Consider the following 13,921-nt stretch of genomic DNA (forward strand, 5'->3'; position numbering starts at 1 on the left):
TTACAGGCATGAGCCACCGTGCCTCGCCACTTTTCTTTTTAATGCATGTATCTCATCTAAGACATCAGGCTCTTGAGCTTTTTACATCTTCTCCCACTTTATCAGTTACTCTCTTTGATTCCCACTTCCCTTTCCCAGGCAGCCAAAATCCCACAGAAACCCCATAGTGGAGCTCCTCCTGGGCTTTCTTCTTAACCAGTTGTGGGGCCAGGCACCTGTAATCCTTGCTACTTAGGAGGCTGAGGCAGGAGAATCACTTGAACCCGGGAGGCAGAGGTTATAATGAGCTGAGATCACACCACCTCACTCCAGTGTGGGCAACAAGGGCGAAACTTCCTCTTTAAAAAAATAAAAAAAAAAAGGGCTGGGCGCGATGGCTCAAGCCTGTAATCCCAACACTTTGGGAGGCTGAGACGGGCGGATCACGAGGTCAGGAGATTGAGACAATCCTGGCTGACACGGTGAAACCCCGTGTCTGCTAAAAATACAAAAAATTAGCCAGGCGTGGTGGCGGGCGCCTGTAGTCCCAGCTACTGGGGAGGCTGAGGCAGAAGAATGGCGTGAACTCAGGAGGCGGAGCTTGCAGAGAGTGGAGATCACGCCACTGCACTCCAGCCTGGGCAATAGGGTGAGTCTGAAGGGGGGCAGGGAGAAGAGGACTGAGACAAATTAACCCAATATATTTGCTTTGTGTGTGTGGTTTTTTCCTTTTTTTTTTTTTCTTTTTTGAGATGGAGTCTCACTCTGTCACCCAGGCAGGAGTGCAGTGGCACGATCTCGGCTCACTGCAAGCTCCGCCTCTCGGGTTCACGCCATTCTCCTGTCACAGCCTCCAGAGTAGCTGGGACTACAGGCGCCCGACACCACACTCGGCTAATTTTTCTATTTTTAGTAGAGACGGGGTTTCACCATGTTAGCCAGGATGGTCTGGATCTCCTGACTTGGCGATCCACCCGCCTCGGCCTCCCAGAGTGCTGGGATTACAGGAATGAGCCACCATGCCCAGCCAACCCATCATATTTGTTTAAAAAACAGTCATCATTTTGCTTGAAAATACAACAGTTCCCTCTTACCTAAGAGGCGTCCATTCTGAGACCAGCCAGTGGATGTGCTGAAACCATGAATAATACCAAATCTGATATAGACTATGTTTTGTTCTATACATACATAGCCATGGGAAAGTTTAACTTACAAACTAGACACAAAGATTAATAACAGAAACATTATAACATACTGTAATGAGTTCTATAAATGTAGTCTCCTTTTCTCTCAAAACCTCTTAGTGTACTGTCCTACAGGTAACTCAAACTGTGGATAAGGGGGGATGACGGCACAGCAATCTCACCATTTGCCGATATTCCCGAATCATTTTTAGCTTGTCTTCTCCTCCCTTGTTTTCTTCTTTCTGTTCAATGCTGCTGATTATTCTCCAGGAGGCTCTTCTAGCTCCAATCACATTCTTATATGCAACAGATAGGAGGTTTCTTTCTTCAACTGTCAGCTCCACATCCATCCCTGCTACTTTCTTCATTGACTCCACCATTTCTGCATGGGAAAGGAAAAGTCAGATCTTACAAACTGGAAGTTTTCTTAACATATCCCATTCAAAGTAGGTTTTTTTCTGTCAAGCTACTGGAAAAAAATTTTAACAAAAATAATTTCATAATCATCAAAACTAGTATAAGTAAAAAGCCAAAAACATGTAAAGGAAACCAAACTAAGAGCCAATGCAAAGACTCTAGAATGCAAGTTCTATGGAATCAGGAAGACTTCATATACTATCTAATACAATTGAGTGTGGTCTGAAAGCACCTCTCTAAGATAATTAGGCATACCTAACCATTGACCAGCCAAAAAAAAAAAAAAAAGAGCCGCCAGTTTAAGAGAAAGATTAAGAATTTACAGATTCTAAAACGTATTGTCTTACAAATAAATAGGATTTCCAAAAAAAAAAGAGAAGGGGCAATTTGTTCATACAGCAAAAATGTACAGAGTATATGGTTGGCCACCAACAGACTTTGGATGTTTTCTATCCTTCCTCCTATGAAGCTACTTCTGGTGAAACTTCTGATGACTCCTATTTGTTACCACTAGGTGGCGAGCAAAGAAAGGGGCCCAGAGAAGCCTTGGGATCTATCGCAAGCATAGGGAAATACAGTTAACACAACAGCGTGTGAATGCAAAGCGCAACAGCACAAGAAATTGTAACTGAATAAAAACATTAACAGAAACTTATTTTGATGCCATATTACCACGTGGCTCTCCAACATTACCCACGTTTGAATCTTTGGTGATGAGACTCAAGAATCCGCATTTTATTTTAGGCCAGTAGTAGTGGCTCATACCCCTAGCACTTTGGGAACTGAGGCAGGAGAATCACTTGAGCTCAGGAGTTCGAGACCAGCCAGGGCAACACGGTCAGACCCTGTCTTTAAAAAATAAAAATAGGCCAGGTGCGGTGGCTCAGGCCTGTAATCCCAGCACTTTGGGAGGCTGAGGCAGGCGGATCATGAGGTCAGGAGATCGAGACCATCCTGGCTAACAAGGTGAAACCCCCTCTCTACTAAAAATACAAAAAATTAGCCGGACGTGGTGGCGGGCGCCTATAGTCCCAGCTATTCGGGAGGCTGAGGCAGGAGAATGGGTGAACCCAGGAGGCGGAGCTTGCAGTGAGCTGAGATCGTGCCACTGCACTCCAGCCTGGGAGACAGAGCGAGACTCTGTCTCAAAATAAATAAATAAATAATAATAAAATAAAAATAGAGGCTGGGCATGCTGGTAGTCCCAGCACTTTGGCAAGCCGCGGTGGGCCCATTATGAGGTCAAGAGATAGAGACTATTCTGGCCAACATGGTGAAACACTATCTTTACAAAAAATACAAAAAAATTAGCTGGGCATGGTGATGCGCACCTGTACTCCCAGGTACTCCAGAGACGGAGACAGGAGAATCGCTTGACCCCGGGAGGTGGAGATTGCAGTGAGCCAACATTGTGCCACTGCACTCCAGTCTGGCAACAGATGGAGACTCCATCTCAAAATAAATAAATAAATAAATTTAATTAAATTTAAATTTAAATTTAAATAGGCCGGATGCAGTGGCTTATGCCTATAATCCCAGAACTGTGGGAGGCCAAGGTGGGCAGATCACTTGAGGTCACGAATTCAAGACCAGCCTGGCCAACGTGCACACCACCACAATCCCAGCTACTTGGGAAGCTGACGCAGCAGAATAGCTTAAACCCAGGAGGCAGAGATTGCAGTAAGCTGAGATCACGCCACTGTACTGGCACTCAGGGCAACATAGCGAGACTCGTCTCAAAAAAACAACAACAAAAATTATCTGCATTTAAATAAGCATCCTTAGCATTCACTAACACCCTAAGCATAAGCATACCTTAACTAACAGGTATGAAAGAGATGGTGACTTCATAAAACACTACTAAATTGGGTGGGCACGGGGGCTCACGCCTGTAATCTCAGCACTTTGGGAGGCCAAGTCTGATGGATCGCCTGAGGTCAGGAATTCGAGAACAGCCTGGCCCAACATGGTGAAACCCCGTCTCTACTAAAAACACAAAAATTAGCTGGGCATGGTGGTGTATGCTTGTAATCCTGGCTACCACACAGGCTGAGGCAGGAGAATTGCTTGAACCTGGGGGGCAGAGGCTGCAGTGAACTGAGATCGCGCCACTGCACTCCAGCCTGGGTGACAGAATGAGACTCCATACCAAAAAAAAAAAAAAAACACAAAACAAAAACCAAAACACTACTAAATTAAGGGGAGTGTGCCTAATGTATCCAGGAAAATATGTTTCAAAAATTAATCCTTTTGGGAATATAAAAAAAAGAGAATATTTTGTAAAGTCTCTTTGAAAAAAAATTGGCAATGTTTTAATAAACATTTACCACATGACTAAGCAATCCTAGTTCTATGTATTATACAGAAGAAAAGTAAATAAACCGTTACAAAGGCTTTTACACACTTAGTTACTCACAGCAACTATATTCATAATAGCCAAAAAGTGGAAACCACTCGAATGTGCATCCAGAGGGCAAATGAATAAGTACATTGGTGCTCACATCTGTAAGACGGGACACCACTCGAAAGAAAAGAATTCACTGTCCATGCACAGTAGCTCACATCTATAACTGCAGCATTTGGGGAGGCCAAGACAGGAGGATTACTTGAGCCCAGTAGTTTGAGACCAACCTGGGCAACATGGTGAGACACCGCCTCTACAATAATTAGCTGGGTGTGGGGGTGTGTGCCTGTAGTCTCAACTACTCAGGAGGCTAAGGCAAGAGAATTGCTTGAGCCCAGGAATTCAGGCCTGCAGTGAGCTATTAGGTTGGTGCAAAAGTAACTGCGGATTTTGCCATTAAAAGTAATGGAAAAAACCACAATTACTTTGTATAATCCTAACACTGTACTCCAGGCTTGGATGACACAGCAAGAGACCCTGTGTCCAGAAAGAGAAGAGGAGGAGGAGAGGAGAAAATAATTAACTGGTAACAAGCAACAACATGGAACAATCTCAAAAAGATATTAAGTGAAAAGAGCTAGATTAAAAAGACTTTATCATTCCATTTGTATCAAACTACAAGAAACACAAACTAAAAAGACAAAGCAAATGGTTTTCAAGGTGCAGGGGTGAAGTGAGGGGCTTTTGTGCAAAGGAGAGCTCACGGAATCGTACCTGTAGAAGTGGCACGTTTAACTGTACACCTCAAGCTGAGGTTTCTAATGCAATTCTGAACCATTAAAGAAGGATGACACGTCGGGTGCAGTGGCTCACACCTGTCATCTTCGCACTTTGGGAGGCTGAGGCAGGTTGGTCACCTGAGGTCAGGAGTTCAAGACCAGCCTGGCCAACATGGTGACACCCCATCTCTACTAAAAATACACAAATGAGGCTGGGCACGGTAGCTCACACCTGTAATCCCAACACCTTGGGAGGCTGAGGGAGGCAGATCACCTGAGGTCGGGAGATTAAGACCAGCCTGACTAGGATGGAGAAACCCCGTCTCTACTAAAAATATGAAAAAAATCAGCCGGACGTGGTGGCACATGCCTGTAATTCCAGCTACTCGAGAGGCTGAGGCAGGAGAATCACTTGAATTCAGGAGGCGGAGGTTGCAGTGAGAGGAGATCACGCCACTGCACTCCAGTCCGGGCAACAAGAGCGAAACTCCATCTCAAAAAAAAAAAGAAAAACAAAAACACAAAAAATAGCCAGGCATGGTGGCAGGCGCCTGTAGTGCCAGCTACTCGGGAGGGTGAGGCAGGGGAATGGCTTGAACCCCAGAGACGGAGCTTGCAGTGAGCTGAGATCGCACCATTGCACCCCAGCCTGGGCAACAGAGTGAGATTCTGTCTCCAAAAACACAAAATTTTACAATATGGTAATAAGACCACTCATTAATTCATTTGTAGGAGTCTGAAAGCGTTCATTTAAAACATGCCCAATTTTGTTTTCTAAACCATAGTCATGCTAAATTTAGAAGCAGTGGACTAAGTAATCTCACCTCCACACTAGTTTCATTCTCAAAAACCAGCAAGTCAAATATAACTCAGAGGTAAGCCTGTAATTAAACTTTTGGGTTTTTTTGTTTGTTTGTTTGAGACGGAGTTTGCTCTGTCGCCCAGGCTGGAGTGCAGTGGCGTGATCTCGGCTCACTGCAAGCTCCACCTCCCGGGTTCACACCATTCTCCTGCCTCAGCCTCCTGAGTAGCTGGGACTACAGGCGCCCGCCACCACGCCTGGCTAACTTTGTTTTTGTATTTTTTAGTAGAGATGGGGTTTCACCGTGTTAACCAGGATGGTCTTGATCTCCTGATCTCGAGATCTGCCTGCCTCAGCCTCCCAACGTGCTGGGATTACAGGCGTGAGCCACTGCACCTGGCCAATTAAACTTTCTAAACTGATCGCAAAGTAAATCTTAACCCAGCTACACAAAAACAGTATCATTCTTTTAATTTTAAGGCTTTACAATATTCTATACAGAAAAACTGCACAGATGTCCAATACCACCAAAAATTTAAGTTACGTATCTCGAATATTCCACATGATTTAATTTTCTTCAAATTTCTGTGCTTTAGAAATTTTCAACAATGAAGACTTAGTATTCTTATAATGCAAGCGGAAATATATTTATAACACTCAGCGATGCTCTACTGTTTCAGATTCAAGCATAAACGTCTTCATTTTTAGATATAAACAAAACAATGCACAGACTGGTAAAATTATAGAAGCAACAATTATCCCTTTAATAATACTTTTATTTATATATAATTCGCCTACCATAACAATTCACCCATTTAAAGTGTACCATTCAGCCAGGAGCACGGGTGAGCCCCTGTAATCCCGGCACTTTTGGGAGGTCGAGGTGGGTGGATCACAGGTCAGGAGATCGGGAACAGCCTGGCCAACATGGTAAAACCCCATCTCTACTAAAAACACAAAAATTAGCTGGGCATGGTGGCGGGCGCCTGTAGCCACAGCTAATCAGGAGGCTGAGGCAAGAGATTTGCTTGAACCTGGGAGGCGGATGTTGCAGTGAGCCGAGATGGCGCCACTGCACTACAGCCTGGGCGACAGAGAGAGACTCTGTCTCCAAAAAATAAATAAATAAACTCTTCCATTTAATGGTTTTTAGTATATTCACAGAATTCTGCAACCATCACAATTTTAGATTTTCATCACTTCAAAAAGAAAAGCCCAAACCCCATTAACCATCACTTCCCATGTACCCGAACCCCAGCCCAAGGCAACCACTATCTACTTTCCGCCTCTACACACTTGTCTCTTATGCACATTTCAGGTGTGGGCATACCTTGGAAGATACTGCGGGTTCAGTTCCAGAGCACTGCAAAAAAAAAATATTGCAATAAAGCAAGTCACATGAAATTTTGTGTTTCCCAGTGCATAGAAAAGTTATGTTTAAACTACACTGTAATCTATTAAGTGTACAACAGCATTATGTCTCAACAATGTACATATCTTAATTTAAAAACACCTTATTGCTGGCCGGGCACGGTGGCTCAAGCCTGTAATCCCAGCACTTTGGGAGGCCGAGACGGGCGGATCACGAGGTCAGAAAATCGAGACCATCCTGGCTAACCCGGTGAAACCCCGTCTCTACTAAAAAATACAAAAAACTAGCCGGGCGAGGTGGCGGGCGCCTGTAGTCCCAGCTACTCGGGAGGCTGAGGCAGGAGAATGGCGTAAACCCGGGGGACGGAGCTTGCAGTGAGCTGAGATCTGGCCACTGCACTCCAGCCTGGGCGACAGAGCGAGACTCCGTCTCAAAAAAAAAAAAAAAACTTGCTCTCCTTACACATCATCATCAGAGCTCCGGGTGACCGAGTACAGTGTGTGAGTGTGAGAGAAAGACAGAACTGTATGGTGTGAGTGTTTTGAAACAGTCTCACTCTGTCACCCAAGATGATACAACAGTGGCACCATCTCAGTTCACGACAGCCTCAACCTTCCCAGCTCAGGCAATCCTCCGACCTCAGCCTCCTGAGTAGCTGGGACTACAGAGGTGTACACCATTATATCCAGCTAATTTTTATTATTTTTTGTAAAGACAGGGTTTTGCCATGTTCCTCAGGCTGGTCTTGAACCCTTATGTTCAAGTGCCCCACCCACCTCGGCCTCCCCTAGTGCTGGGGTTACAGCTGTGCACCACTGCACCCAGCCTCGGGGCATTTTCAATGTGCAGTAATACATTGAAGGTAGTTTTTTGTTTTTTTTTTTTCTCAGTACTAAGTTTCAACAGTGGACTTAAGATATTCAGAAAACCATGCTGTAAACAGAAGTGCTGTCTTCCAGGCTTTGCTGTTCCATTTATAAACCACGCAGAGTAAATTTAGCATAATTCTTAAAGAGGCCTCGAATTTCTGAAACGGTCAATGAGCACCGGTTTCAATTTAAAGTCACCAGCTGCGTCAGCCCCTAACTGCATCAGCCTGTCCTAGCCAGACACACTGACTTCTCTCTAGCTAGGAAAAGTCCTAGACAGCATTTTCTTTTAATACAAGGCTGTTTTGTCTACACTGAAAATCTGTTTGGTGTGGTCACCATCAATAATCTTGGTTAAATCTTCTGCATAATTAGATGCAGCATCTACATCAGCACCTGCTTGACCCTGTACTTTTTTTTTTGAGACAGTCTCACTTTGTCACTAAGGCTGGAGTGCTGTCACAACGTCTCGGCTCACTGCAACCTCCGCCTCCTGGGTTGAAGCGATTATCCTGCCTCAGTTTCCCAAGTAGCTGGGATTACAGGCGTCTGCCACCATACCCAGCTAATTTTTTGTATTTTTAGTAGAGGCAGGGTTTCACCATGTTGGTCAGGATGGTCTTTTAACTCCTCACCTCGTGATCTGCCCGCCTTGGCCTCTCAAAGCGCTGGGATGACAGGCGTGAGTCACTGCGCTCAGCCAACCTTGTACTTTTTAGGTAATGGAGATGGTGTCTTTCCTTAAACCTCATGAACCAACTTCTGCTGGCTTCCAGCTTTACATCTGTAGCTTTCACACCTCTCTCAGCTTGCTTACATTTGAAGAGAGTTAGAGGGTTGGTCTGAATTAGGCTTTGGCTTAAGGGAATAGTGTGGCAGCTTTGATCTTCTATTCAGACCACTAAAACTTTCCGTCATCAAGGAAGTTTTGCTTTCATCATTGCGGTGTTCACTGGAGTAGCACTTTTTAATTTCCTTGAAGAACTTTTCCCTTGCATTCACAACTGTGGTGCAAGAGGACCAGCTTTCAGACCATTATCTCGGCTTTTAAGGTAGCCTTGCTTACTCAGTTTAATCATTTCCACCTAAAGTGAGAGACTGCGACTTTTCCTTTCCCTTCAACACTTAGAAGCAATTTCAAGGCTGTTAATTGGCCTAATTTAAATATTGTTGTGTTTCCGGTAATAGGTAACCCTAAGGGAAGGCAGAGAGACAGGGAGTCAGAACACAAACAAGAGATCATGCCTATAATCCCAATATTTGGGAGGTCGAAGGCAGGAAGATCATTTGAGCCTAGGAGTTCAAGATCAGCCTGGGCAACAGGTGAGACCCTATCTCTACAAAAAACACAAAAACTAGCCAGGCATGGTGATGTGTGCCTGTTGTCCCAGCTTCTCCGGAGGCTGAGGCAGGAGGATTGCTTCATCCCAGGAGGTCAAGGTTGCAGTGAGCCATGATCACAAGACTGTAGCCTGGGTGACAGAGTGAGACCCTGTCTCAAAAAATCAATAGTAAAAGAATACAGGCCGAGTGTGGTGGCTAACACTGTAATCCCAGCACTTTGGGAGGCTGAGGCAGGCAGATCACGTGAGGTCAGGAGTTCAAGACCACTCTGACCAACATGGAGAAACCCCGTCTCTACTAAAAATACAAAAAAATAGCCAAGCGTGGTGGTGCACGCCTATAATCCCAGCTACTCGGGAGGCTGAGGCAGGAGGATCGTTGAGCTCAGGAGGCAGAAACTGCAGTGAGCTGAGATGGCGCCATCGCACTCTAACCTGAGCAATAAGAGTGAAACTCTGTCTCAAAAAACAAACAAAAAGGAATACACGTATCAATTAATTTCCCTCAGTTCATGGATCCCCAGAACAATTACAATAGTAACGTCAATGATTATTGATCACAAATAACCACTATAACATACAATGAAAAGTTTGAGGCTGGGCGTCGTGGCTCACACCTGTAATCCCAGCACTTTAGAAGGGCCAAGAAGAGCGGATCACAAGGTCAGGAGATCGAGACCACACTGGCTAACACGGAGAAACCCTGTCTCTACTAAATAATACAAAAAAAAATTAGCCAGGCGTGGTGGTGGGCGCCTGTAGTCCCAGATACTCGGGAGGCTGAGGCAGGAGAATGGCGTGAACCCAGGAGGCGGAACTTGCAGTGAGTAGAGACTGCGCCACTGCACTCCAGACTGGGTAACAGAGCAAGACTCCGTTTCAAACAAAAAGCAAGTGTGAAATATTGCACAAGTTACCGAAACAGAGACACAGAGTGAGCACCTGCTGTTGGAAAATGGCACCAATAGACTTGCTCAAAGCAGGTTCCAGAAACCTTCCGTTTGTTTTGTAAAAATGTAGTATCTGTGAAGTAAAATAAAACAAGGTGTGCCTATGAACAGAACCTGCAGTATGGAGCCTGCTGTGACTGGCTTCTTTCCCACAGCATGGTCTCAAGGTTCACACCTAGTGTAGCATGACATCAGTACTTCACCTATTGTATGGATATACCATGCTTTAAAAATCCATTCATTAAGCCTGGGCGGTGGCTCACACCATCTCAGAATTCTGGGAGGCAGATGGATTACCTGAGATCAGGAGTTCAGGAACAGCCTGGCCAAAACACGACAAAACCCCGTCTCTACTAAAAATACAAAAATGAGCCCGCCATGACAGCGAACGTCTGTAATTCCAGCTACTCGGGAGGCAGAAGCAGGAGAATCACCTGAGACCAGGAGGTGGAGGCTGCACTGAGCCGAGATCGCACCACTGCAGGGCAGCCTGGGCAACACAGTGAGACTCTGTCTCCAAGAGAAAAAAAAAAAGGAAAAAAGGCTGGGCGCAGTGGCTCACACCTGTAATCCAAGCACTTTGGGAGGCCGAGGCAGGCAGACCACGAGGTCAAGAGATCGAGACTAGTCTGGTCAACACATGGTGAAACCCTGTCTCTACTAAGAAACAAAAATTAGCCGAGTGTGGTGGTACACGCTTGTAGTCCCGGCTACTCAGGAGGCTGAGGCAGGAGAGTCGCTTGAATACAGGAGGCAGAGGTTGCAGTGACCCGAGAACGCGCCACTCAACTCCAGCCTGGCAGCAGAGCAAGACTTGGTCTCGGGGCGGGGGGATCCAGTCATTAGTTAATGAACATTTGGGTTGTTTCCACTTTTGGACTATTATAAACAATGCTGCTACGAACACTCTTGATGTTTTTGTATGAATATACGCTTTCAGTTCCCTTGAGTACACATCTAGGAGGAACTTGAGGATCACATAGTAACTAGCTTTTTGAGGAAGGACATTCCAAACTTTTCTATGGGAGCGGCACCATTTTTACACTCCCACCAGCAACGCGGGATTCTAATCTGGCTGCATCCTCAGGAACATCTGTTAGTTATGCTTTAAACTAGTCATCCTAGTGGGTGTGAAGCTGTATTTCCTTGTGGTTTTGATTTGCATTTCCTTGATAGCTGATAGTGTTGAACATCTTTTCATGTGCTTATGAGCCTTTTGTGTGTTCTCTGAAGAAATATCTATTCAAACATTTTGCCAAATATTTAATTATTTGTCTTTTCATTACTGGTTTGTAGGAGCTGTTCATTTTTAAAATCCCACTGACTCCTCTACCCCAACCCCTCCCACTCATCCCTTAAGGTAGCAGATTAAGGAACAGAAGCAGCATGAGCCGCGCACGGTGGCTCAAGCCTGTAATCCCAGCACTTTGGGAGGCCGAGACGGGCGGATCACGAGGTCAGGAGATTGAGACCATCCTGGCTAACACGGTGAAACCCCGTCTCTACTAAAAAATACAAAAACTAGCCGGGCGTGGTGGCGGGCGCCTGTAGTCCCAGCTACTCCAGAGGCTGAGGCAGGAGAATGGCGTGAACCCAGGAGGCGGAGCTTGCAGTGAGCTGAGATCGGCCTGGGTGACGGCAAGACTCCGTCTCAAAAAAAAAAAAAAAAAAAGAAGCAGCATGAGTCCGGAGACACTTATTGCTTCAAGAGACAGGGTCTCATTCACTACGTTGGGCTGGCTGTATGTAGTGCAGTGGCTATTCACAGGCCCATGATCATAACGCACTATGTAGCCTTAAACTCCTGGCCTCAAGTGATCCTCCCAAGTAACTGGGACTACAGGCGCACACCACCCAGCACACTACTCCTTCAAGAGTAAGAAAAGTTAACTTCTCAATCCCTCCAAACATTCTACGACCAGTGCTTTGTACCAGTTCGCACAAATAATGACTACAATGACACACTCTCCTAGTATCACTGTCATCTTTGTCCTTTTAACACCAGTAACAGAAACATAATGCTAATGATAATGTACCCCAAAACTGTATAGAAAAAGCTGATTTATCCAAAACTCTAGACTGACTACACCCTTCAGCCCTCCCTCAGTAGAGGATGAGCTCCAACCATTATATTCACATAAAGGTCCTCAACACAATTAGCACCTCCTGAAGTCACCTTTGCAGGGAGTATTTTATCACTGAGATGCAGGCATTTTGGGGGTGGGGGAAGGCTGTCATGTGCTTGCAGCAGGTGTGATCGAAACTTATGAACCAGAAAACCGAAATGGTCGAAATCACTTCTTTTGGATCCACAGGCAGTTTTGCTACAGTAAGTTTGAGTAACAAAATCGAATTTCTGGAACTTTTCATGGTTTGGGGACAACGGGTGGGTGATTAAAATCACCACTCTGAAGAACATAATCCTCACAAGTTAATTAAACATGGTTAAGTCTGTTTAGTTCCAGGGAAGTTTCCCTTCATTGTATAATAGCCTAGACACAGATCCACCACAGGAAACCAGCCTGTGTCTGGGACACCCATCATCTGTTGCTACCAGTAGAGTCAGAAGTTTTTCACCTTGACTTGTTAACTGAGATTTGGTTTTGGTTGTGTTCTTTCAAGTATTTATGCATTCATTCAACAAAGTAATTCACAAATAAAACACCCCATGCTAAACTAAGACCTGTTCCAAACGCTTCGCTGTATTAATGCACTTAATCTTCTAAATAGACCTCTGAAGTAGGTACCAGTATCATCCCATTTTAGAATATCTCCATATATTGAAGAACATAAAGGTTAAACTGATTCCAGATCACAAAGCCAATGGACTACAATTCAGGGGGTCTGACTTGAGCTGCACTTTAATCATATTGCCTCAGATTTGAATATGTATTTGAATGCATCTGTACGAGGATCCTTTTATTTGCTTCTGTAACAACAGAGGGGAAATAACTGGTTTCAGTGACTCTACCAAAAAGACAAGTTTCATATATTAATATGTAGTTTAGACCTAGGCATGGTGGCGTCTGCCTACAGTCTGACCTACCTGCAAAGCAAGAGGCTTAAGAGGTTCAAAGCCAGCATAGGCAACATAGCGAGACAGTTTCAACAACAATTTAAAAATAAAATGTGAGGCCAGGAACGGTGGCTCACACCTGTAATCCCAGCACTTTGGGAGGCTGAGGCTGACAGATCACCTGAGGTCGGGAGTTCGAGACCAGCCTGACCAACACGGAGAACTCCGTCTCTACTAAAAGTACAAAATTAGCCGGATGTGGTGGCGCATGCCTGTAATCCCAGCTACTCAGGTGGCTGAGGCAGGAAAATCGCTTGAACCCGAAGGCGGAGGTTGCAGTGGGCCAAGATTTCACCACTGCACTCCTGCCTTGGCAACAAGAGCAAATCTCTGTAGAAATAGAGACAGAAAGACAGAGAAAGAAAAGACAGAACAGAAAGAAAGACAGAAAGAAAAAGAGACAGAAAGAGGTAGACAGAAAGCAAGTTCCTACTTAAAACACATTTCTTTTTCCATCTAGAGGTTTACCCCCTCTCCCAAAAAAAGCTTTTTATATTCTTTTCTCTCTTTTTTTTTTTTGAGACAGTCTCGCTCTGTCACCCAGGCTGAAGAGCAGTGGCCAGATCTCAGCTCACTGCAAGCTCCGTCTCCCAGGTTTACGCCATTCTCCTGCCTCAGTCTCCCGAGTAGCCGGGACTGCAGGCGCCCGCCCCTTGCCCAGCTAGTTTTTTTGTATTTTTTAGTAGAGACGGGGTTTCACTGTGTTTGCCAGGATGGTCTCGATCTCCTGACCTCGTGATCTGGCCGTCTCGGCCTCCCAAAGTGCTGGGATTACAGGCTTGACTTGAGCCACCGCGCCCAGCTAT

General features: G+C 45.2%; 1 protein-coding gene across 3 annotated transcripts in view; it reads right to left on the reverse strand.

The window, feature by feature from the left end:
* Positions 1-13,921, reverse strand: part of YWHAE (tyrosine 3-monooxygenase/tryptophan 5-monooxygenase activation protein, epsilon) — a 61,909-nt gene that overhangs the window by 21,331 nt on the left and 26,657 nt on the right. For 2 of the 3 annotated variants that reach the window (XM_011955842.1, XM_011955833.1), the window contains exon 2: positions 1,346-1,545. In XM_011955842.1, the coding sequence (XP_011811232.1) occupies positions 1,346-1,545 (200 nt within the window). Of the gene's footprint in view, positions 1-1,345; positions 1,546-6,835; positions 6,869-13,921 lie in introns of all 3 variants that reach the window. The other variant, XM_011955852.1, reaches the window with a different exon arrangement.

The sequence above is a fragment of the Colobus angolensis genome, unplaced genomic scaffold (genome assembly GCF_000951035.1).
Source record: "Colobus angolensis palliatus isolate OR3802 unplaced genomic scaffold, Cang.pa_1.0 Scaffold110, whole genome shotgun sequence".
NCBI classification, from domain to species: domain Eukaryota; kingdom Metazoa; phylum Chordata; class Mammalia; order Primates; family Cercopithecidae; genus Colobus; species Colobus angolensis.